This window comes from Argiope bruennichi, chromosome 2, assembly GCF_947563725.1.
Source record: "Argiope bruennichi chromosome 2, qqArgBrue1.1, whole genome shotgun sequence".
NCBI lineage: Eukaryota > Metazoa > Arthropoda > Arachnida > Araneae > Araneidae > Argiope > Argiope bruennichi.
Window position 1 is genome coordinate 83,465,216 of NC_079152.1, and position 23,875 is coordinate 83,489,090.

General features: G+C 25.9%; 1 protein-coding gene across 1 annotated transcript in view; it reads left to right on the forward strand.

Annotated features, from left to right (window-relative positions):
* The window catches only part of LOC129991891 (cotranscriptional regulator FAM172A homolog), a 52,726-nt gene that overhangs the window by 8,946 nt on the left and 19,905 nt on the right, over positions 1–23,875 (forward strand). The window contains exons 5-10 of the mRNA XM_056098265.1: positions 3,218–3,283; positions 3,436–3,560; positions 3,763–3,901; positions 5,751–5,873; positions 9,291–9,407; positions 20,170–20,257. Of these exons, the coding sequence (XP_055954240.1) occupies positions 3,218–3,283; positions 3,436–3,560; positions 3,763–3,901; positions 5,751–5,873; positions 9,291–9,407; positions 20,170–20,257 (658 nt within the window). The remainder of the gene's footprint in view (positions 1–3,217; positions 3,284–3,435; positions 3,561–3,762; positions 3,902–5,750; positions 5,874–9,290; positions 9,408–20,169; positions 20,258–23,875) is intronic.

Below are 23,875 nucleotides of genomic sequence, written 5' to 3' on the forward strand. Positions count from 1 at the left end.
CGAGTGGAGCTGAAGCAATATTAAGTCATACATTGAATAGCCAGTCGTATAGTCAAAATGAGTTGTGAATCGATAGTTAAGTACTGCTAAAGTGAGGAGACAAAAGAGACTAAATGTTTCAGGGATGTGGATAGTTGTGTGTAGTCTTTTTACCTGCTGCTACATATCTGTATGGTCGCTTTGTGCTGTTGCAGTTGTTTTATCTTCTGTGTCTTTATATTGAATGAATGCCATTCCAACACCCACTACAGTAAACCTGTTGAGTTTGCAGAATTTTCTAGAGAATTTTCTTTAACAGTACCTTGATTACTAGTCATAAAATATGGAAGTTTATGTAAGTACCAATAATTTTTAATGCTACTTTCATATTTACAGACTTTTAGTGTCTGGTCCTATTTCATTCTGATAATATGTTATAATGCAAATTCCTTTTAAAGCATTTACAACACTACTATTCATCTTGCACTTCTACATAAATAATAAGTCATAGGGTTTATGTGGGTTTCTTTGTAAATTTTTATTATAATATGATAATAATAAAAAACCTAGATTAAAAAAAAAATATGTAAAATGAAAACTTGGTCATCTCACCTTCATATATTTATGTATTAATGATAAGATATCTATATTATTTATTTGGAAGTCTGAAATTTCAATATGTTTTGAGATAGCAGGCTGTGTTATAAAAATGAGATGTGGAGCATTTAATATATATATTGTATTCACTATAACATTTTTAAAGTTAGAAATTGAACATATAGTGACCTTTTTAACGTCATTTCCTTTTTCAAAGAGCAGCATCTCATCTGTTTAATTGAATCCCTAATTATTTATTTAGAATATTTTTGAAAAAAGTATTAACATAACTATAATTTTTTGAATAAACATTTCTTGATACAGTCATGTTTTTTCCTTCCAAATTTCATATACCTTTGCCACAACATAATTGCCCAAGTTAAGAATTTTTTGAGATGCCTTTAGATTGAGATGCCTTTTAAACTTCTGATCATTTTGTGAAGAGAGGGAAAAAAATATTTTTTGAATCAAAATACATATATATGTTTGTAAATTTATTTTCCTCTCAAAAATTTGATTATGTATTATTCATATTGTCATGTGTAATATAAAGAAAATAGTAGTAGTACTTGTAGAAACATTTATATTACTGTTTCTGCAAATTCTAAAGACAAAAATTCTACTAATCAAAACAATTCAGAAAATAAGTAATAATTTAGTTAAATGATATACCAAATTGATTTTATCTGTAATTTTTATAAAAATATCTCTGATATTTAATTTAATTTTATTATTTAAACTTGAATAAAGTTGAAAAGTTATTTAACATGATCAAAGTTTGAATAACAAACAAAAAAAAAAACCCATCAAAACCATTCTTGTAAAGAATAAATGGCAGCTAATAGAGTTATCAACTTACCAAATCATTGTTTTATTATTATATTGATCCATTGCCATTTTAATTGGTATGAAATTTCATATTTTTTTATATGACTGTTTCTGATTTTTTTTTTTTTTCAGTTTCATTTCAATTCATCCAATTTTTTATTCAAAGCCTTTAATATTTATCTCTGATCAATTTGGCATCTCAATAAAATTTATATCTAATCAACAATAAAAAGTATTAATATCCAATATGGACAGTTTATAATAGCAGTTATTAATTAGGAAACAAGTTTAATAATAATTTGTTTAAATTAAATTATAATTTGTTAAAATTGTTAAATATTTTTAAAATAAATAGTTTTAAAAATAAATTTAAACAAATATTTACAAATTATTATATTAAAAAATAATTATTTTTATTTGCATGATTATAGTAAAAAAATCATTCATTGATGCTATATTATTTCTGGTTAACTTGTTTAAATTTAATTTATTTACTTGTAATATCCGAATATCAGGCCATCTACAGTGTTAAAATAATATGTAAAATTATATATGTCTCATATTTTAAGTGTCAAAGCACAACAAAGTAGCAATGAAGATGTGTTTTATAAGAGTTTATGCGCTTTCATTTCAAGTCATTGAATGAACTGAATTTGGTTTCAACTTTTTATTTTCTTGTATGCTAATAGTAGAGTAATTATTGTAATTATCAAAAAATTTGAACTCAAAAGTTTCATGAATCTTCAAGTTTCCGAACTCCCTAAGTTTGAAAAGCACATTTTTAATATTATGTCTGTTTGTGAATACAATAGCTCAAAAATGCTTTACATTAGGTAGATGAAATTTAAAATGTGGTTTTTACATCAAATTTGTAAATATCTATTGAATTGTGAATGAAATTCATTCTGAGGAATTATTTGGCTGTCCAAATGTAAAGTAGCATGGTAACTATGAAATGAAGAGAGCTAGATAGAAAAAAAATTGGTACATAGATTTTATATCTAAAAAGCAAATAACTATCAAACCTGTAACTTCACAAGAATATAAATTCAGTAACTCAAAAACTGCATATGCACTAACTTAACTATATGAAATTTGGTACTTGATTTTGTGACTGCATTTGTAGTTATGTGTCAAATTTTGGTTCCAGTTAGTTGGAAACACCAAATTCGATTTTTTTTTTTTTGGTACTATTAACCAAATGCCAGGCATTATTCGACAACATATATTACTGAAGATCACACAATAGATTCAGTAAATTACCAAATTCACTCCAAAGATAAATTTTTTGCCAATGCCTGTTTCTGTAGTCATTTTTAAGAAATGTGCTTGGTTTCCGCAAAAAAATATTTTGTATTTATTTAAGTTTTAACTCTTCTATTTCACATTCAAATTTAAATTTTATGGCAATGGACAGCATTTTAAATGTATAATGTAATTAACAAAATATTATATGGCTTTTATAATAATATGAGTTATGTGACTATTGAAATACAAAGCAAAAGTATTTTGCTGATGAAGCAGTTAAAAGACCTGAATATATAAATATTTAATTGAATATTTTTGGGAGCATTATTCTTGGTGAATCAGCTGGTCACTAAAGGTGACTATTTAAAAATAAAAAAGAAAAGGAAATGGACATGTTTCTATTGTAAAAAATTATTTTGCCATGTAATTTTTTGTTTATATATATTTATTTTTGTTTTTGAATTCTATTTTATTTTTGGTTCTAGTATTTCATATGATTTATTTATGGAATGTTATTTTTTAATTTTATTTGCTGATCATCATTTATTTTTTTAATATATTGCAGCTTGTCACAGACTATGTATATGATTTACTGGAAAAAGAAGGTGGTCTAAAGAAAATGACAATACCTGTAAGTTTTCTTTAAAGTAGAAAATTGTTTTAAATTTATTAAGCAATAGAAACTTATTTAATTTAAAATTTACCTTCGATTTTTCTAAAAGAAAATAATGCTGTATAATATATATATTAACATAAAAATATATTCTTATTTCCTTTATATAGTTAGATGCACTTGAGGATGAACCAACAACATTTATTTTTCATAGCGATGATGCATTCACAAATGAAAAAATTGTAATTTTGATTCATGGGAGTGGCGTCGTTCGAGCTGGACAGTGGGCTAGAAGGTATTTTCTTTCTTCTGTGTTTGAAAAATTATTTTATATTATTCTGAATTACTGTGCAGGGCTCTTAGTGACAGTTCATTTTAAGATATTAGTATAATTAAAATCCATATACATGTTGATAATTTTTATATTAACACTTGTGAACATTTTTTGACTTTTTAACACATTTTATGTATTTGATTTAAAAATTTTATATTTTTAGGTTAATCATAAATGATTCATTGAACAGTGGAACACAGTTACCATATATTAAACGAGCTAAAGGCTTAGGGTATGGAATTATTGTACTCAATACAAATGACAATAGGAAACTAGTAAAGGGTTATTCTTATAGGATTCGGGTAAGTATTTGACAATGCATTTTAAATTCATATTCCAATTGGCTATCTAACATGATCCACTCTGATCAGAAAGAAGAAAAACATAAAAGAGAGGGCACAAAGTTGTATTCGTAGCTTATATAGCTTTTCAAGTGAATTTTCCCTAAATTTAGGAAAGATAGCATTTATTTTATGTCGTGTTAATTGAAAAGCTTCAAAAAGCTACACACAGAATTCAGAAGTTAAAATGAAGTTTGAATTCATAAAGTTAGAAAATAATTAACTTAAAAGCACAAATAAAGTGATATTATTACATACATTTATATAAAAAATTCTTACTCCAGATTTTATATATATATATGTTTAAATACAAAAACAATATAAGTAAGCATCTCTATTTTTGTATAAATTAAAAAAACAATCATAATATTCCAAATGAATTGAAATATGACAAATTATTCATCAGTTTTGTGGATACAAGTTATTGTAAAATATTTTTACTGTTCTTCTGCATATGTACATATTATTGGACAAGTTAATTATATTTTCAAATCAAGTTTTAAATCTTTTGCAGTTTCTTTTGTTGATTTTTTTTATTTTTTAAATGTTAAATTAAAAAAATTGTAATGAATCAAAAATATCTTTCAATCATAACTTCAGTCGTATCTTTTTAAACTTTTAATAAAAATAGCTTAATATTTCCATTTCTAATTAATTATTTTAAATGAGAAAAATAAACAAATGGGAAGTAGTTTTGTTAAATGAGATTCCTCTGTAATCTAGATTCCTTCTCTTTTTTTTAAATATAAAAAGGAAAAAAAAAAAAAAACATGCAAATTTAACATTGAATCACAAATAGGATAAAAATAACATTTGAATATATATATATATATATTAAATTCCAATAATGAAAGGAACTAATTAAAATGGAAAATAGTTTATATCTTATATGGTTTTCAATTAAAAGCTAAAGTAAATCTATTATAATTTAAAACTGTTATGTTTCCCAATCAGTTATAAACCCAGAGTCATGTAATATATCTGGATTTTCTTAATTTTAAATTTTAACTATATAAAATAGAACTTCATGTGATGCATTTATTGTTACTTACTTTTTATGGAATTTAAATATAAATGTTCAAGAATTACTTTATAAATGTTGCAATTTCTTTACTATTTAGGGTTACCTCCCCTCTCTTTTTAAAAGTTTTAAATCAGCATTTACAAGCACTTATTCAGATTAAGTTACATTATATAATCTTCAGTTAAATAAGATTTATATATTTATAAATGTTGCTTGTATTGATTATTCTTTATTTTCTGATGGATTTGTATTTTGAAAATATGAAGGAAAATACCTTTTTACTAAATACTAAAATTTTCTTTTCCTTTTTATATATTTATATACTGCCTTTGATCTGTCTTATTCTGCACTATGTTAGTGACTAGCTACAATGGCTTTCATATTTACTTATCTAACAAAATTGTAAAAAATGGAATTTACTTGGATCCAGGTTACTTATCTGCGAATTCATACGACATAATTAGAATGGTCCTAGTTTAATTAATTTTTTCATGATATTTTGTTTTATTTACAATTAGCTAACTAATAATTTTCATTTTTTCAATTCGCCGGTTTTTTCCTGGGTAACTTGTATTTGGTATAAAAAACAGGAAATCATTCTTTCTATCTATCACTGTCTTCAAAAGCTTGTAATCTTTTTCGTTTCAGATAAATACTATTATTATTATTACCATAATGTGACTCAGTTTGTTTTTTATTACACACGTTTGCATATATGTTACTTGCAATATAATATTTATCCTTAGTATGAGTTTAATGATAATTTTTTTCTCCCAATCTTTTCAGGGAAGTGATACTCCAGAAGCCCATGCTAACTATGTCTGGAAAAATATTATTATTCCAAAAGTTGCTGCAAAATACATAGCTATTGTTGCCCACAGTTATGGGGGAATCGTTACTGTTAATACGGTAAATATTATTTTTGTAATTTTTATTTTTTATTTTTTAATAATTATATTTGGAGTTGCTCTTTTGTTAATGTATAGATAGAATGAACTTCTTTTAATTGAAAGAATGCATAATTAGATTGTAAAGAAAATAAAAGTAAAACAAAATTCCAGAGATGTAAAAGAAAATAGGTTATCTTGTAAAGTTACAGTTTTTATTATGTTATGAACATTTAAAATTCAAACAAATTTTTGTTCTTGTCCATATTTTACCATTGTAATATTTAATTTATATTTAGTTTCATGAGTAAAATTATTAAAAATTATCATTATTGAATTTTAAAAAAGTAATGAAATTTTTTTTTATGAAATTTAAATTTAATTATATTTCATTACCTTTTTATAAAGCAATTATTGTTTTCACTATTCTGTCATTTTTCTGTAATATTGCAATTGTATGTTGAAAACCATTCAGTATTTTTGAATGAAATTTATGGAATACTTTTAATAATCATAGTTTCAACTCATTGCAGTCTCTTAAACTTTTTCCAAATTTAAATTTAATTTTTCTGAATGGAGTTTTAACTAATTTATACTATTGGCATCATATTATAAGAGTTCTATTATATTGCTAGCCACTTCTGGTGACTAGTTGGATTAAGAAGAATGTTATACTTTGGTGACCTTTTGGTTTACCAGAGGGTATGCTGTGTTTAATTTGGTTATTTGATTTCAATTAAGTTTCTTATGCATATTTTTAAATTCATAGCTCCATCAAAACTGTACATTTAAACATAAAGTTGTGATAGATATTTAATTTATAGCATTACACTTGATTCTGTTTATTATAAACATGGACATTCTTAAATGTGTCATGCATGCAAAAAGCATATCTAACCATGCCATCTAGCATTTAACTGCACATTCTCTTTTGTGGTATTGTCATTTCGCTTTCTTACTCGTCATGTAAAATGTGCAGTTAATTCCAATTAAAATGTTGAGATGTATTTTACTTGAGTCAAATGAGTCTCTTAACAGCATGTTAGCTATATTGAACTATGTTAATAAAAAATAGAAGATATTTTTCAGCATATGAGTCTATTACTTTATAATTTAGAAGGCTTTGTTAATAAATATAATAAATAACTTGAGGAAATAAAGAAAGTAAAATTCATTTTGGCATTGCTAAAGATTATGAAAAAGTAAACAGTCTCTATTTATCAGGAGAAAAAAAATAAACATTTTAAATTTCATGACATCAAAATGAATATTATTATAGATCTAAAAATATCTCTTTGAATTCAAAAATCAAGGCAAAATATAGAATTATTAAATTTGTGGCAATAAAAAGATATATTTTTTTTAATTTTAAGATATGATTTTTTTACTTTATGGTAATAATTTTAGACATTATTGAAACAATTTTTAAATTATAAAAACTGTAATTAAAATTTTTTTAAAAGATCTGAGTTATACTTTTTCATCTTCTAAAGTATATCTGTATAAAACTTGGAAGTTCTGAGTTCAACTCTAAGCTCTGTAAAGTATCAAACATATTTTGTTTTATTAAATTTTTAAACCCTGCTAAAAAAAATAGTTGAAGTAGAAGAAACAGTGTCAAAAAACACTCATTATCTCTTAATATTGAGTTTGATTTACTTCTTAGGTATTGGTAGCTATTAGCATCAAGAGCTTTTACTTTTTGGTATATGTAGTATAGAGAAACTATCATATTGTGAAAAAATTTGAACTGAGAAATTTTAATGAATCTCCACATTTTAGACTTCCCTGAGTTCGAAAAATACATTTTTGGAAAATATTTGTCTGTGACAAAGATAACTCAAAAACCCTGTGATCAAGATGGATGAAATTTTGTATTTTGTCTTATATCAAATTGTGAGCAAAATCTGCTCAGAGGAAGTCTGTCTGTCCAGTTGGTCGAATATAATTTAACATAATAACTACAAAACAAAGAGAACTAGATAGATAAAATTTGATACATAGAATTAACCTCTATAGGCTAGATAACTATCAAATCTTGAGTCAAATCCAATAAGGGATTGACCATCTATAGGTCTGTACTTTTAGAAATATAAAAAGGCAATAACTCAAAAATGTAATGACTTAAAGATATCAATTATGGTATGGGATTTGTGATACAAGTGTAGCTTGATTTCAAATTTTTGTTTCAGTTGGTTGGGGAAAACACATCTAAATAACAAATTCAAATTTCAGATGCTATTAACTGCATACAAGGGATTAATTGCCAAATAACTCGCCAAGAATGATAGGATAGATGCAGTAAAAATGCTAAACTCACGCCAAAGGTCATTATTTCATAGCTATTGTACACAATGCTGTGCAAGGCATTTTCTCGGATAACATGTTTATTAAAGCATATAAAATTTTGGGTAGACCACTCTCGCTGGTTACAAATATTTTTCATATCAGAATTACTGATTATACCTTTTCAATTGCTTTATGAATATATTTATGACTATTATCCACTCTATGAATTTATTTAGTGTACCTTGAACTTCTCAGCTTTTTGTAAATATGCTGTTTTTTAATTAATATTAAATATGCATTTATACTTGAATAATATATGAAGTTTGAAATATTTTATTCTATTAAATCATTTTTTTAAATTTTAAATAGCCATACATATATAATAGTTTATTTTGCAATTCATAACTGTTTTATAATGATGTCTTTATTATAAATTTAAATCAGTTTTAATTCATAGGGTTATTACTATAAGACCTTTATTATTGGATATAAATAAATATGTGAAATGGTGAAATTTATTTTTTTATTTAAAAAAATCATATTCTGATGAATTTAGAAATAAAATATTTATATTTAATTATTTCAATATTTGAAATACTATTTAATAGTTAGTATTTTCTGATATTATTTAATATCTTTTTATGTTATTTGGATTGGTGTCTATTAGAAAACTTCAATTTCGTATGCATTTTATGTTAAATCTAAAGCTGCAGGAGGTGGATTGTATTTATCAAACTGGTATAATATTTTCATTCAACAAGGTAATATTATTATTTAAATAATATTTGATTGGGGTTTTCTCCTTCCAACCATTCTAATTCTTGAGCGACAATTTTTTTTAATGAAAAAAAAAAGTTACACTTCTATTAATTAAGGTGATAAAATTGCTAAATGTTTAGAATTAAACAAATTATTTGCCCCATTCACCTTCCTTCAATGCAAAACTACTGCCTAGGGTATACATATATCAGTAACATTGAGTCGTATGCATTTGTTTCATAATCATTGTTATAATTTATTCAACTTTGTTATATATGTAGTGTATCAGTTTTTAATTTCAATTCTCAACCTTTTGAATTCATAACCTTTTTTTTTTTTTTATTTAAGTTTTGAAAATTTTATGATATTTTTTTCTTTCTTTTTTTTTCAGTGTCGCCTATTTCCAGAATCATTCCAAAAACGGGTCTTTGCCATTGCCTTCACAGATTCACCACATAGTTTAATAAATCAAGGGTTGTCACAACCTCTTATTGAGTGGTTTCGTAAGGTGAGGTTATTTTGATTGATCTATACTGAGTTTTCATTTTAATTCAACTAAAATTATATGAATGAAATAAATTTTTATAAATTCAATAATAATCTAGAGACTTAAATCTTATTTTCAAAAAGTTATATTTGTAGTTTAGCTTTATTTCATTTTTTCTTAATAATATCAAAATAAATATTTTTATTTCTAAATTTTAATTTATAATAATTAAACAATATAAATTTTGCAGCATAATTATAAATTTGCTAATAACTTTATATATATGTGGATATTCTCTTTGTACATGGTGTAAATATTTTTATATAATTTCTGCTCTGATATTTCAGATAATTTTAATATTCTATTATTTCTCTTTCCTGTAGTTTGAGTTAATAACATACTATACTTTTATTCTTACTTTCAACAGTAAGATTGCCATCTTTTCCTGATTTCATAACATCATTTTTATGTATTATCCTATACTCTTTCTACAATTCTACAAATATTTGATTAACCCAAAAAATTACCTTTTTACTAATTCAAAATATATATAATTCACCTATGTAACATAATTTATGAACATATTGTAGAGTAAACAAATAATTAAAATATAACTACTTTCCATAACTCCAAAGAAATAAATACTTGAATGCAAAATTTTATTTCAATTTCCCTACCCAAGAAAAAGTCCTGTATTATCCAAATTATTTATTAGAAAAGATAAAGACTGATGTCCAATTTAATAATAACTAATTAAAATTTAATAATAACTTATTAAAAATATTGTGTAATTTTTTTATGCTATATATCTCTAAATAATCAGTAAAATCAATTTTTAATTTTAAGAAAATAGTTACAAAATTAAAATATATATATATATTATTATTGTTATTATTGCTGTTACTTATATATTATTGATTTATATTAGTTTGAAATAACTTTATTAACTATTTTATTTTGTTTTTTTAAATTCCAAAATATAAAAGTAATGATTGAACTTCTGAAAAGAGTGAAAATAGAGCCTTTTCATAAAGTTAAAGTAAAAAAAAAAAAAAAAAAAAAAAAACTTTTATTTCTGTTTTCAACTATCTAATTATATATCATTACTAATTACGAAAAATATTATATAGTAATGCATATGTGACTAAAAAGTTTGGAAAATAAAAATATTAATCAATATATGGCATTTAATTAGAGTACATATTATAGTATAAGAATGCATTAAAATGCTATTGCAACATTTCTGATTGGAAAAATGGAACAAAATATCTTTTCCAATTTTAATTTTTATAAATTCAAATTTAATATTTAAATTAATGACATATTTATGGTTGATTAATAATGTGTGAATTCTTTATTTTATTTGTCATTTAATATGTCATTAAAATTTAATATGTTTCTAGTTCCACTAAAACGTTCTGTTTTATGGATTTTATTTTGCTTTCTTTAACTTTGATAAATATAGATTTTTATTAAAAATGTCTTATTAAAAATTAGTATTATTATTGTATTATGCTTTTCATAGACACTATTGTTTACTATCAAACGTATATTATTGAATAAATTTTTATTTGTGCTGCTATTTGATTGACCATCATGTCATTTAGTAGTCATATTTTCAGATAAAAACTTTAAAAAAATTAATTTTTACCATATTCTTATTATAGTATTTTTAATGTATATGCAAAAATTTTCATTTGAACCGTTTTCCTTCTTTTTCAAACTTTGTTATATTCATATCTAGACAATTTTCTAGTAGTAATTTATAATATAAGAAAGGATTGCTAATGCTAAAACTTTCTTATATTATCTAAGGTATGCTTAGTATTGTATAAATTTTCTTTAAAAAATCAGGTAGTTAAAAGAAGCCATTTAATACTTAGTATGCCATTTAATACTTAGTAAAAGATTTTGTATATATCATGTTTTGAATAGTAAAATTCATATTGATTTGGTGCTTCACACATCATCTTATAACTCTTCAATTTTGTTAAATGTGTAATTGTGTTAATAAGGATCTAATACTTAAATATCTATAATATCTTCTGACCCTACTTAAATATAATAAATAGGGTCAAAAGTTTTATTTTCTGAAAGTATCCGGGTTTTTTTTTTTTCTCCCTTATTATAATTTAAATTTATATTGTGACAGCTTCATTGGCAACTTACTGATTCAAAAATTAGCAGAATCGCTAAATACATGTAAGGGGATTGCATTTTAACGTCTAAAACTATTATTATCTTTTGTTATTCTTTTTTATTAAAAGTTTTATTATTTTAATGTTTTCTCATATTTTTTGTATTTTTAATGTGCTCAGTTGCCACATTCTAAGTATTCCACATTTTATTTTAATGATTTTTTTTATTTTTTATTTTCTTGTATATAAAGAATTGTAATCGTCAAAAAATTCGAATTCATTGTTTTGATAAATCTTCATGATTCAATAGTCCCCCCCCCCCAAAAAAAAACACCACATTTTTAAAATTATATTTATTTGTTAGTGAATACAATAAATCAAAAACACTTTGAGCTGGAAAAATGAAATTTGGTATATGGTTTTTATATTAGATGTATAGGTTTCTGCCAACTTTTAGATAACAGAATCTGTTCAAAGAAAATTGTCCTAGAGGCAATCCGGATTGCATCTCAGATTCAGATTTTATCCAATTTTCCAAAAATATCAAACATGATAACTTCAAAGCAAAGAAGCCAGGTGGATAAAATTCTGTACACAGAATTAATATCTAAAGCACAGATATATCAACTTTTGAACTATACCCATCGAGATATGAACTACCTGTCAATTTGTACTTTCACAAGCAAGTAATTTCAATCATTGAGAAATGTTTTGACTTAAATATTTTAAATTTGTGGTTCTTTGTCAAATTTTAGTTTCAATTAATGAGAAAAAAAAATGATGTCCAAGATACATATTGTTTTCTGGTACTTATGAATTTAGCACATCCCAGTGATTAGTCGTAAAAAAAAAGTTGCTAAAGATCACTTGTTATTAAGTCCTTCCATTACTATTGTTTGCCAATGGCGTACAATTAATAATGTGTATTTATTAGAGAGCATGCAAGAAAGTTTTGATGAAACCATTCCTGCTGCTTTAACTTTAGCTCAGTGAATAAAATTTTATTTCAATAATATGTATAATCTTTATTGAATTATGTATATAAATTTTTATTGAATTGTTATATATTTTATTGGACTTCCTTCAAAATCATATTTTTAAAAATGTGTCAAAAGATAGTTTCTTTCTTTCTTATTTGAGGTTTGCATTTTCTAGCGACAGATTTTTGGCAACAGTACCTGGAATTGAAGCATTTACTTTCCTATTAACCATTTTTATTGTATCATCAAAGTTCAAAATCCGAAAAGTTGAATTTTAAAGATTTAACTAAACATACAAGAGATTTTGAATACCACAGTTTGTGAAATAAAATGGATATGAGGACAGATTACTAAATCCACACGAAATTAAAAACTTTTTAATTTGAAAAAAATTAAAACAAAAAAAAAATAATTTTCAAATGCTTTTGTATTTATTTGAGTATATGTTGCATCATACTTTATAAAAGTTAACTACAATATTACCTTTTTTTTTTTTTTTTTAATCAGTTTCTGCCTAGAAACTTCATATTTATCCCATGTCTAAATTGTTTTGCCTTCTTGAGTAGGAACTCCTAACAATCTTTATGCATGTGCACCAAAAATTATATGTCTAAGAATATCATTTATCCCAAACCTTTTGATTATAATTAATTAATATCAATATAAGAATTTAAAAATTCTTCGACATATGATTATATGCATCTTCTTTTTCTGTATGCTTAGAACAGTAGAAATTACAAGTGCTAATTGTATGTGAAATAAATTTAAAGAATTCATTGAAATTTTTAAAATATTATGCAAAACTGAAATTGATGTCATTCAAAAGTATAATTTTTTAAATTTTAAAATGGTTTGGAAATAATATTTGTGAGATATTTTCAAAGCAGAAAAATGCCCCAAAAATTCATTATCTGATATTTTTTCTGCAATTTAAGAGCATAGGTGTTAAATTCCACCATGATAAGACGAAATATGTGAATTTTTATGAGGAACACATATTCAACCATTACTTTAATGTATGTATGTCTATAATAATATCTTAATTAATCATGTTCAGTTCACTGTAACTTACCTTCTGAGTTGCACAGATTATCAATTTTTCCATGGAACCAAAAGTCAACGATCTCTTTGATGAAACTAAACAATCTCTAAATATTTTTTCATGCTTTCTGCCTCTTATTTGTATGTTACTTTGTTTGTTCTCATTATGGCTTGGACAAAAACATCTAAAAATTACACTATTTTCTTAAATTATGAACAATAAAAAGAATTAAAGAATTTCATGCATTCTTCTTCATGTCATGTTTCTCACACACATATCTATAATTGGACAAAAATTGTGTGTTCCTATCAATTGCTTTATAAGGGATGCATATATATGCATGTATACACACACTATTTTTATAACTACAGATTTGTTCTGTTGCCAATCAACACAAGGGCACTATCTAAAAATGTACTCCGTATTGAAGGTAGATATAAATTAATTTACCTTCCGTAGGAAATACTTTTTTATTTATAACACTAGTTTAAAAAATAATAAGGATGAAAATTTTAAAAATAAAGATAATGAACTGCTGTCATTCAGTATCCTTATAACAAGGCCAAAAACAAGTTTTAAAAGCTTCTAAAATTTGTGCAAACAGAAATCAATTAAATGTTGCACTAGCGTTTTATATATATTATAACGAATCTGTAATGTTGCTTCCCAGCGCAGTTAGTTCCTTAATAGGTAAGGTAGTTTAACGGACAGCTCTATTGGATACTGATCGGAAGCTGGATCAGTGACTCCTAAGTTTGACAATAAACTTGGCGACCATTTGGCAACAAAGTGGATGATACTAGAATCTTCGGGAATTTTGGAGAAAGAACCAATAAGGGTCGAGTTATGCTTGATTGTTCGAGAACCTTCTGTACCCTGCTGTGGAAGCAAAAAAGGCCGGCAGAATCCAAGCCGAAGTCAGTAATGTGTGTTGAGTCAGTGACGAATTAGTTGGATCATTCCAGTGAAGCGAAAGCGTTGAGTAGACCTCAAGCAACTAGTGGATTGAAAATTGAGCCGTGCGCCGAGTCTTGGAGACAAGTATTGGAGCAACATCGAGTTGTGTATTGAGTAGCTAGTTGCATAGTAGTGGGGCAGCAGTTGGGTACAGCTAAGGCAAGGAGACAGTGGAAAAGAGTAGGCCTATGGTGAGACCTTAGTGAAGAGCTGTGTGTATTCTCTTTTGAGGAGACTTATTATACATATATGATGATCTGTTTGCTGAACTCATGAACTTAATTGTGTATTGGATCTCTCAAAGAAACATATTACTGCAATTAACTGTAACTCTTAAGACTTCTGCAACTCTGTGGGATCTTCAAAAGGCTTTGTCTCAATAGCGATCTTTGCTGCCAGTTGAGTAAATATGAGCCATTGTTTTGAGCTTGGAACATTGATGTCGTTGCTGTATAGGTTCTTAGAAACGATTCATATCATGTATTGAAGCCAATAATGAATTATTCAATAAGTAATAATAAGAAGCCAATAAGTAATAATTCAGATAATATATTTTTTCTTTTATATTTTCATTTTGTCTATTTTTAAAGCAGAAAATAAGCTGGATGTTTTTTCCCTCTGTCCGATTTGTGAATCACTGTTTGTTTAATGGTTTTGCCTAATTTTATGAAATTTCAACAAATATAAATTTTACATCCATGGTTTTTTTTAATTTTTGCTAACCAGCGTGATTGATTTATAAAGGAACATTTTTTAAAAAGCTCAAAAGCATATCAAATTGATAATGTTTTCTTCATGCGAATATTGAATTAAATTTAAAATATATAAAGCCAAAGAAAACAGTTTAGAATGGGGGAAGAGATAGATAATAGTAAACTGCTATTCCATATGATATAGAGAGGATGTTTAGCTTTGTATGCTAATACAGCCGTTTTTTCTATATTTTTATATTATTTTTCTTTATTTAGTACCATGTACGCTAAGCAATTTTTCAAACTATTTGAGTTGCAACAAGAGAAAACTGGAGGCGCTGTTTCGATTTAAATTTTCGCTGAGCAATAGTTTAGTTTTTCTACCAAACTACAGCTAAACAAATAGTTTCTGTCGTTCATTACAATAGATGATGAAAATCTCAGTAAAGAAATGTCGGCAAATTTTGCGCATAATGATATTTTTGAAATAATTTTTATTTAATTACTTTTTATGAATGAAAGCAGTATTTTTTTCAAAAAATATTTAATATATAAAGCACCCCTTCAAATTTTTATTTATGCTTGCGATAGACGGAGATTTTGTTTCATTTTCTCCAAGTATTTTTATTCTGATTTCTCAAAAAGAATAAAAGTTTAAAAAAAAAAAATTCTATTATTTTTAGCCTATAATTTATTGTAGTTATGATTGGGATTTCTTCCCCTTTTCTTCGTACGGACTATTAATCGAGCTCTCACTATCTGTTGTAGATGGAGAATTAGGTCTCGCAACTCATCAGGGCCCCGTAACGACCCACTGACCCCTGTGCGATCGGAAATAAAGGTCCAATCAAGCGCTAGTGAATCCACCCAACCGTGATGCCTGAAGTAGTTATAAATCACTTATGACATGAGGCCCTGCGTTCTTTGTCTCTTCTTATTGATTTCTTATCCAACATCTTCCTTCACTTACATCTGCTCAGAGAGTTCTTTCCCGGATTTTATGCGAAATAAAGCCTTGGTTATTACTATTAGTTTAATTTTTACGATCTTGTTAATGTAAGTAGTATTAACTGGAACTAATAGAATTATTTTCCTAAGTCAGTATTTTCTATCATATATATATTAAATGTTGCTGAATATTATACCGAATTCTGATAAATACATACGGCTCTATAAAAGTGCTCCTAGTGGTAAATTTCAGACTTCGTATCCTTAAAATTATAAAAGATTCGTTCAGAAATTAATTTATTAAGTTGTGTAGCAGTGTTGATTTAATAAGTGAGACATTTTATGTACGTGGATACTATAAATTGTCGCTTGTGCAGCTCCAAATATCTCAAATACATGCGTTTACACAAAATGCAAATTTTTTCGAAAAGTTTAAGGAAAAACTATTTTAATATTTTGTTATTTTTTTTTTAACTTAGAATGAATGTTTTGATTTAGAACAGATAAATGTTTTGAAATAAATGTCTTGTTTCCCATTCTTATTTTGCTAAAATAATTTGAGCGAACTTTGTTCAGCAGACAATGCTTATGATATGTCTGTTGCTCGTCATAGATTTTAATTTTATTATTGTTTAAACCAGCAGGAGTGTCCCCACAAAACTTTCCTGCATATTCTCTAATAAAGATGTTATCCCAGAGAACGCTTTGCATATCTTTGATGTACAATTTTTACGAAATATTAACCATTATTTATATAACCATTATTTTAATATTAAATATTAACCAGCGAATTAATCACTGACATGTGGTAAATAGTATTAAAATATCGAATTTAGGTTTTAGACACATTTTTCCCAATCTATTGAAACAAAACGTCGGCACAAAATTTCACTTGTAATCACAAAATTTCATATCAGATTTGATATATTTAAGTTCTTCAGACATTTTCACTTTTTATTTTATTTTTTAGTACCTTTAAATGAACGGAACGCCTTGGTTTGTCATTATATAATATCATTTGAAATTGCTGCATGTTTTTGTTGTTTTTTTACTATTTGCCATAATTTTTTCTCGTATTTTAGCATTCAAATTAATTATTTGGCAAATAATATGCCTTTCCCATTTTTGTTTTTTAGCTTGAGCTCAATGAATGAGATTTCATTTCACTGTAGATTATGAATGTCAGTTATGAAAATAGCATTTCCATAATTTCCAAATAATTATTTTCATGCTCATTGGTATTCCATTGAGCATAAAGATTGCATCTTATTCCATAAATATATATAATTGAATTTATCTGAATTTTGTAATTATTGAAATTCTAAATAGAGTTAATATTAAGAGATCCATGGGATTATTACATAAAATATTAAATAAAAAAAAGTATTTTAAGACAAAGAAGAAGTATATTTAAGACAAAGAACACTTTTGGTTTCTTCTCTTAAAATTGATATTCTCGTAAGTTAAAATTTAATTTCTTAAGTTGCCATTATCAACTTCAACTGTATTCTCCATCGACAAATATAAATTGCAAAGTTCTAGAGCTGAAATTCTTAAGTAAGCATTACATATATGTGACAACCGGGGGGGGGACTAAGGTTGATTGCATATATGAAATTCTTAATATTAATTAATTACAGTTTAAAATATCGTTGAAGGTTCTAAAACATCTTAAGGGATTTAATGTAAGAATTTAAAAACTGTACAACGTAAAGTTATAGGTTTTTTCTTACATGTTTATAGAACAAATAAATGCAAACAGAGCTGTGGATATAGAAATTAGAATTTTGTATTTTTGAACAAATTTTTCGCTTGCACAATATTATAATATTGCTATTTTGCATGATGAATGGAAATTAGAACAATTGCATTTCGCATACGTTTTAAATATTTTACAATTATGTTCCCTATCCACTTACACACTACGTCTATTTTCACTAAATCGATGATGCTCAGAAAATTCGTTGTTCATTTTTTCACTGTGTTCGTGCTGTAGTTTTGGGATATCCAGAATTTACAGCTTAGACGATCATGAAATGCCGCATCTCGCTATGCATAGCTATTTTGTTAAGACATAATTTTCATGACAATACCCTTTTCTATTTTTTAATTATTTAAACTGAAATGTTCTTTTAATAATAATGTATGTGTAAACATGTGCTGTGTTTTAATTTGATCAATTTCTCTGCTTTCATTAACTATATTTAAAAATGAAAAATATTCCTGTTAACTTTCTGGCATGCTAAATTTACAGTTATTAAATAACCTTTCCGATTATTATTATCTTTTTTTTTTTTTTTTCATTCTGCGCTAGCTTATCAAAATTGTATTTATAAATTGTAGTGAGGTATTTTCTGTAGAAATATAAGCGTTGGGAGCATTAAATATTCACGAATTCTCAAACAGTGAATGAAGAATTATTAAGAATAATCGAGTATCTTCTGTAGAAATATAAGTGTTAGGACCATTAAATGCATTCTAATTCTCAAAAATTTAATGAAAACTTACACTTTGTATAAACTTCTTTTCTTTTAAATATTGTTTAAATACCGGTTGATATACCCAATGGCGCTGAAGAGAAAATTATTTTCATGTTTCTTTTAATTATAATAAATCACCAATTTCATTAATTACCACCAAACGCCTTCAATAAAATTCTCAGTGCTTGTGATAAAAATGTAAGTAATAACGAATAAATATCTGTAGCACAGATGGAAATTATTAATTGCTGAAAGCTATTTAGTACAAACTATGAATCCGTGAAAATAAAAATGGTCAGTATTGCCAATCGACGAAATCGCAACGCAATTGTGTACAAACGCATTTTAAATATATAATATTTTAATTTAAAATTTTCTTTTATATGGTATAATGCACAAAATCTTTTTAATGCCTGTAATTTTATATTTGAATAAAATTAGAAAAATTTGTTTCATCAAGAATTTTAAAATTTTAAACTATTTTTTTAAAGTCTCAACGAGATAATTTTTTTCCCAATGCATTTATTAATAATTTTTCTAAATTTGATAATTTTAGTAAAAATTATGATTATTTAAATACGTGTTTGCGATATGAAATATGAAGGGAAACTATTTTGAACAATGAAATAAAACCTCCATCGATCGGTAATCAAAATAACAAGTACCAAGAAGCTCTAGACGATATTCCATCCATTCTCTCCCTTACCACATGGCTTAAAAATAGAAGAGAAGATGTAATAACAGCACATCCAATTATCCAGATGATCATCACCCCAGCTTCTCTGAATAAATTTGGACTCTTAATAACCTTGACTGTCTCTCCTGTAACCAAGAAAATGACATTTAGCCTATTCTCGTGCGCCGTTTGAAGTACTCAGCTCAAAGAACATACTTTTGGAACAAGCTCACGTTCAGTCACTAAAAAATTTCTTCTTTTAAATTTTTGATCCAAAAAACTATTTTTCATAAACGCTTTCTTCAAATTTTTCTGCATTCACTGTAGTTTTTTGATATTTATTAACTCTGACATAGGGGGAATTATAGCTTTTGTTGCTAAAAATCTCAGTTTATAAATTTTAATAATAATAGTAATCGATGATTAAAAGCAAGTAGTCTAGTTTTGAATCAAATTTTAAGCAACAGAAAATTGCAAAGCAATTTACAGACTAAAGTGATAATTTTTCATCATTAAGAAGTCATGTTTAAATATCTCTGTTTCCAATGTTTGCTATTTTAAACTAATCTTAGACACAACAATGGTGTTTATTTGCCATGTGCAGTGCAAGCATAATTTTTTAATTAATAAAAAATTAACTTTTTGATTAATTGTTAAGAAACCTCACTGAAACTCTTTTTAGACTTCATAACATTAATGAGCAACATTTCAAGGAGGTATGCTCAGTAGTTTGGATTAAAACTCTAAAATATTTAAGAATTTTAAATTATCTTAATTTCTTGAAATTCTTAAATACTTTAGAGTTTTAATGATTTAAGTATTTCAGTTTTATTATAATTTTTTTCATGTAATTTTTTTCTGCCCTTTTAGGTTGCTCGGAATTGGGTTTTCAGCAATTTACCATTAGATACATTCCTTTCAACTGCTGACAGTTACGAAGTTGAGTGTGTTTCTGCAGGTGAGTCAGATGACACTTTGGAAATTTTTCTTGTTTTTTTAAAAAACTAATTCTTTATTCTAGATTCGTATCATTTGAATGAATATGTAAAAAATATCAAACCAAAGTATTTATGCATTAATTTATTGCAGTTTTCAATATGGTAATAAACTTGTTGAAGTAGTTATTTCATTTTTTATTTATTTATTTATTTTATTTTAGAGGCACAGTTACCGAAAGTTTTAGTTAAGTCACTTAAGATTATTGAAAAGTACTTTTAAATGTATGATGCCAAGATCAATATTTGACATCTAAAGAATATGAAAATATTCTTCGTTCTATCGAACTTACATAGTTTTGTATCTAAAGTCTTGGTTTAGATACAAAATCATATCATTGTTTCTGTGTCCCGGTAGCCGTCGCGTCCTTCAGTTCTGAAACAGGATTGGCTAGGCACCAGGAACATCGGGAAAGCACAGGAAATAAAAAAAATCATCTATAAAACAAAGAAAATGCAAGGAATTTTGAAACTTTCTTTAAAAATCACGAAAGTATAAGAAATGCTACATTTTTTAGGTATTTGTATTTAAAAAGTGCTGAATTTTTTTAATATTGCGAGAATAAAAGATCGTCGCCTAGATCTAAAAAATAACCATTCTCGGAATTTCATCCTTTTCTGCACACAGCAGTCCAATTTTCAAGGCTAAGATAAAATACCGATATCGGAATAAAAAAAAGTATTTTAATGCATATTCCAAAAATTTTACAATATTAAAAACTGTATCCTGTTTAAATCTACGTTAATTGAAAAACAATGCAGTATTGTGTAAAAAAAGCGAATTGTTGATTTGTTTCTTTATTCCAAATCACAAGTTTTTACTATGTGTTCATAAAGTGCAAATATCCTATTAATATTTTCTTGAAAAAACTAAAAAGTGAATATAAGAAAACTTGATTCTTTTAATGAAGAAATTCGTTTAGATGATTTCTGTTGTAATGTTTTTAAGTCCAAAGAATTTTTTAATGTTTGGGAAGTCATTAAAATAATTCTTGTAATGCGATTATAGAAAATGGTTAGTATAATAGTTACTATAATTATAAAAATTTAACATCTGTAAGAATATGTTTGTTGAATCTCTGAAAAAAAAATTCTTTAATTAGACTAAGAACTGTGCCTGAAACATAAACTTTTATGGAGGATCTTAAATGCTCCTGTATCAAGATATTTGTTACAGTATATAAAATTAGCACATATGAGGTATTATGAAGCTTTAAAGAAGCAGGTAAAGGTTTAGGAGGAGGGGAGAGAGAATTTAACAAAAACAAAACAAGATTGGAAATTAAATTGTTACAAAAAAAAAAAAAAAAAAAGAAATGAAACCGATGACTGAAAAATCTGCAGAAATTGATGCTCAAATGTATTAATTAGCAACAAAAAAAAAGTTTGTAATGATTTTTATTTAGTAACCTGTAAATGGTTTGTATTATGATAACGAAATGTTATTTTGTGTTTTATTTTATCTGAGTTCCTAATTTTGAGAGACTTTAAATTCGAGAACATAAACAATATCTTTTTTCCCCTTAACATACGTATTTGTCGTGCAATTTTAGACAATTATAAAGAAATATTATTATTATTATTGTAACTATACCTTGCGCTATATATTCGCGTATTCCTATGTACTAACAATATATTCTCGTGCTTCCTCTAATACTGCGTATAAGCATGAAAAACGCAGAGGAAACAAAATGATTTTTTTTTCCAGATTTGAGTATAAACTCTTTAATGGGTAACGTATTAAAGACCCGGTTTCACCAATATTCAACTATAATCACAAGATTGGTGCGAGATAAATCAGCTGAATAATTAATGTTTATATACTGTAAAATATAGTTGGCGATGGAGGGGTTCAGATCCTACATATTTAAAATAGCAAGGTTTATCTTACAATAACCTTAAATTTGTTACAAAATGGGGCATTAATCAAAGTAAATTGCACCGAAATTCGAAAGATAAAATTCTAGGAAACTGCATAAATAAATTTTAGTAGACTTTTAATTACAAATCTTATGGTTTTATATTTTAAAAAAAGCGATTTAAATTCTCTCAATGTTGAAAATAACTGAACTAAGTCTTCCATGTATTTCTCTTTATCTTTTAAACTTTCTGAGAGTTTAAAAGAGGAATTACTATAAAAAATATGTGAAAAAACAAAGGAGGAGAAAGTGTTTGTTATTCACTGAAAATTACTATAAATACTATGTTATCAAAATATTTCTATAAAACAGTGTTCATTCATCGTCTCTGCCTGTTAACTGTTTCATTCATTTAAACTTGCCTGTCTAAAATCAATAATAAACGCATGATTATGAAAGATGACCTGCATCAGCATTGTAAAATATTTAATCGCCTGTAATGAATAAGCGCATCTCGATATGTAATAATTCTGATTTTTTGTAAAAACTGCATGAATTGCAAATTTATTGATCTATCTGTATGTATTAGAAGGATAAACTAGATCCGTTATTCCAGGAGATTCATTATTCTGGACTTAACTTTAAATCCTATATGCATATATTGGGTATAATTTTTTTGAATTTGTTCAGCTTTCAACTTAACGCTGTTGGAATTTACAAAGTTTTATTCCGTTTTAGAACTATAAGTTGGCCAAGTGACAAAACTATTAAAAAATAATAATTAATAAACAGATAAGAATAAAAATAATTAATAAAGAAATTATGATTGAAAAATTGCTAATTTTTTATTGATAATAATTAAAATTTTGTAATTAAATTTATACTAATCCTTTAATCGAAGTTATAAGGATTTATGCAATTGCCACTGAAATTTGAAAAACAAATTTATTGAAAATTGTAAATTAGAGTAAATAAATATAAAGAGATAAAGATATTATTTGCTGTTAATGATAAAAAAAAATATTTAAAATGAAATCTACTCTCTTGGTTTATATCAATCAAAAAGACCAATAGTTTTTTGTTTTTTTTAGTTAATGTTCATATGTCTACTAAATCATTCAAAGATGCACGCAATTAGATAGGCTGGCAGATTTGTTTTAATAAATTTTGTTCGGTATTTGATACATATTCAAGTTTTCATTTAATTTCATTTACCTTCAAACCCAATTTTATTATTTTAATGAGTTTAGTTTTTGAATGATCTTATTTTTCTATAAACAGACAAAGTGGCATAACTCCAGTTATTTGGAGAGAGGAATTCCAAGAGCTTTATAAAATTTTCTTGAAACTTTCTCTTCGTATATTACAAATTCTAGAAAGAAAGAAAAATTATTAATTTATGATATAACTCCTGTATGTGTATTGTAGTGCTTCTCAAAGTGAATGCGTTTTCTGATTCTTGTTTAGAAGGTGCACTTAAAAAAAAACTGGTTGTATAATACAGCATATGACATTAGAACCGCATTATTTGATTTTCTTTAAAGAATAGTGTCCCTTAAAATCCCCTCCTTCCACAAGCACACATAGTAAATAATATTTTTAGCCATTTGAAATAATTGGCTATTTCGGATGAAATATATGTAATACAGTGAAATTTCTTATTCAAACATATGCATCCTTGTACTCTACTTGCACTTGCAGATCACGCATTCCGTTGTAAAG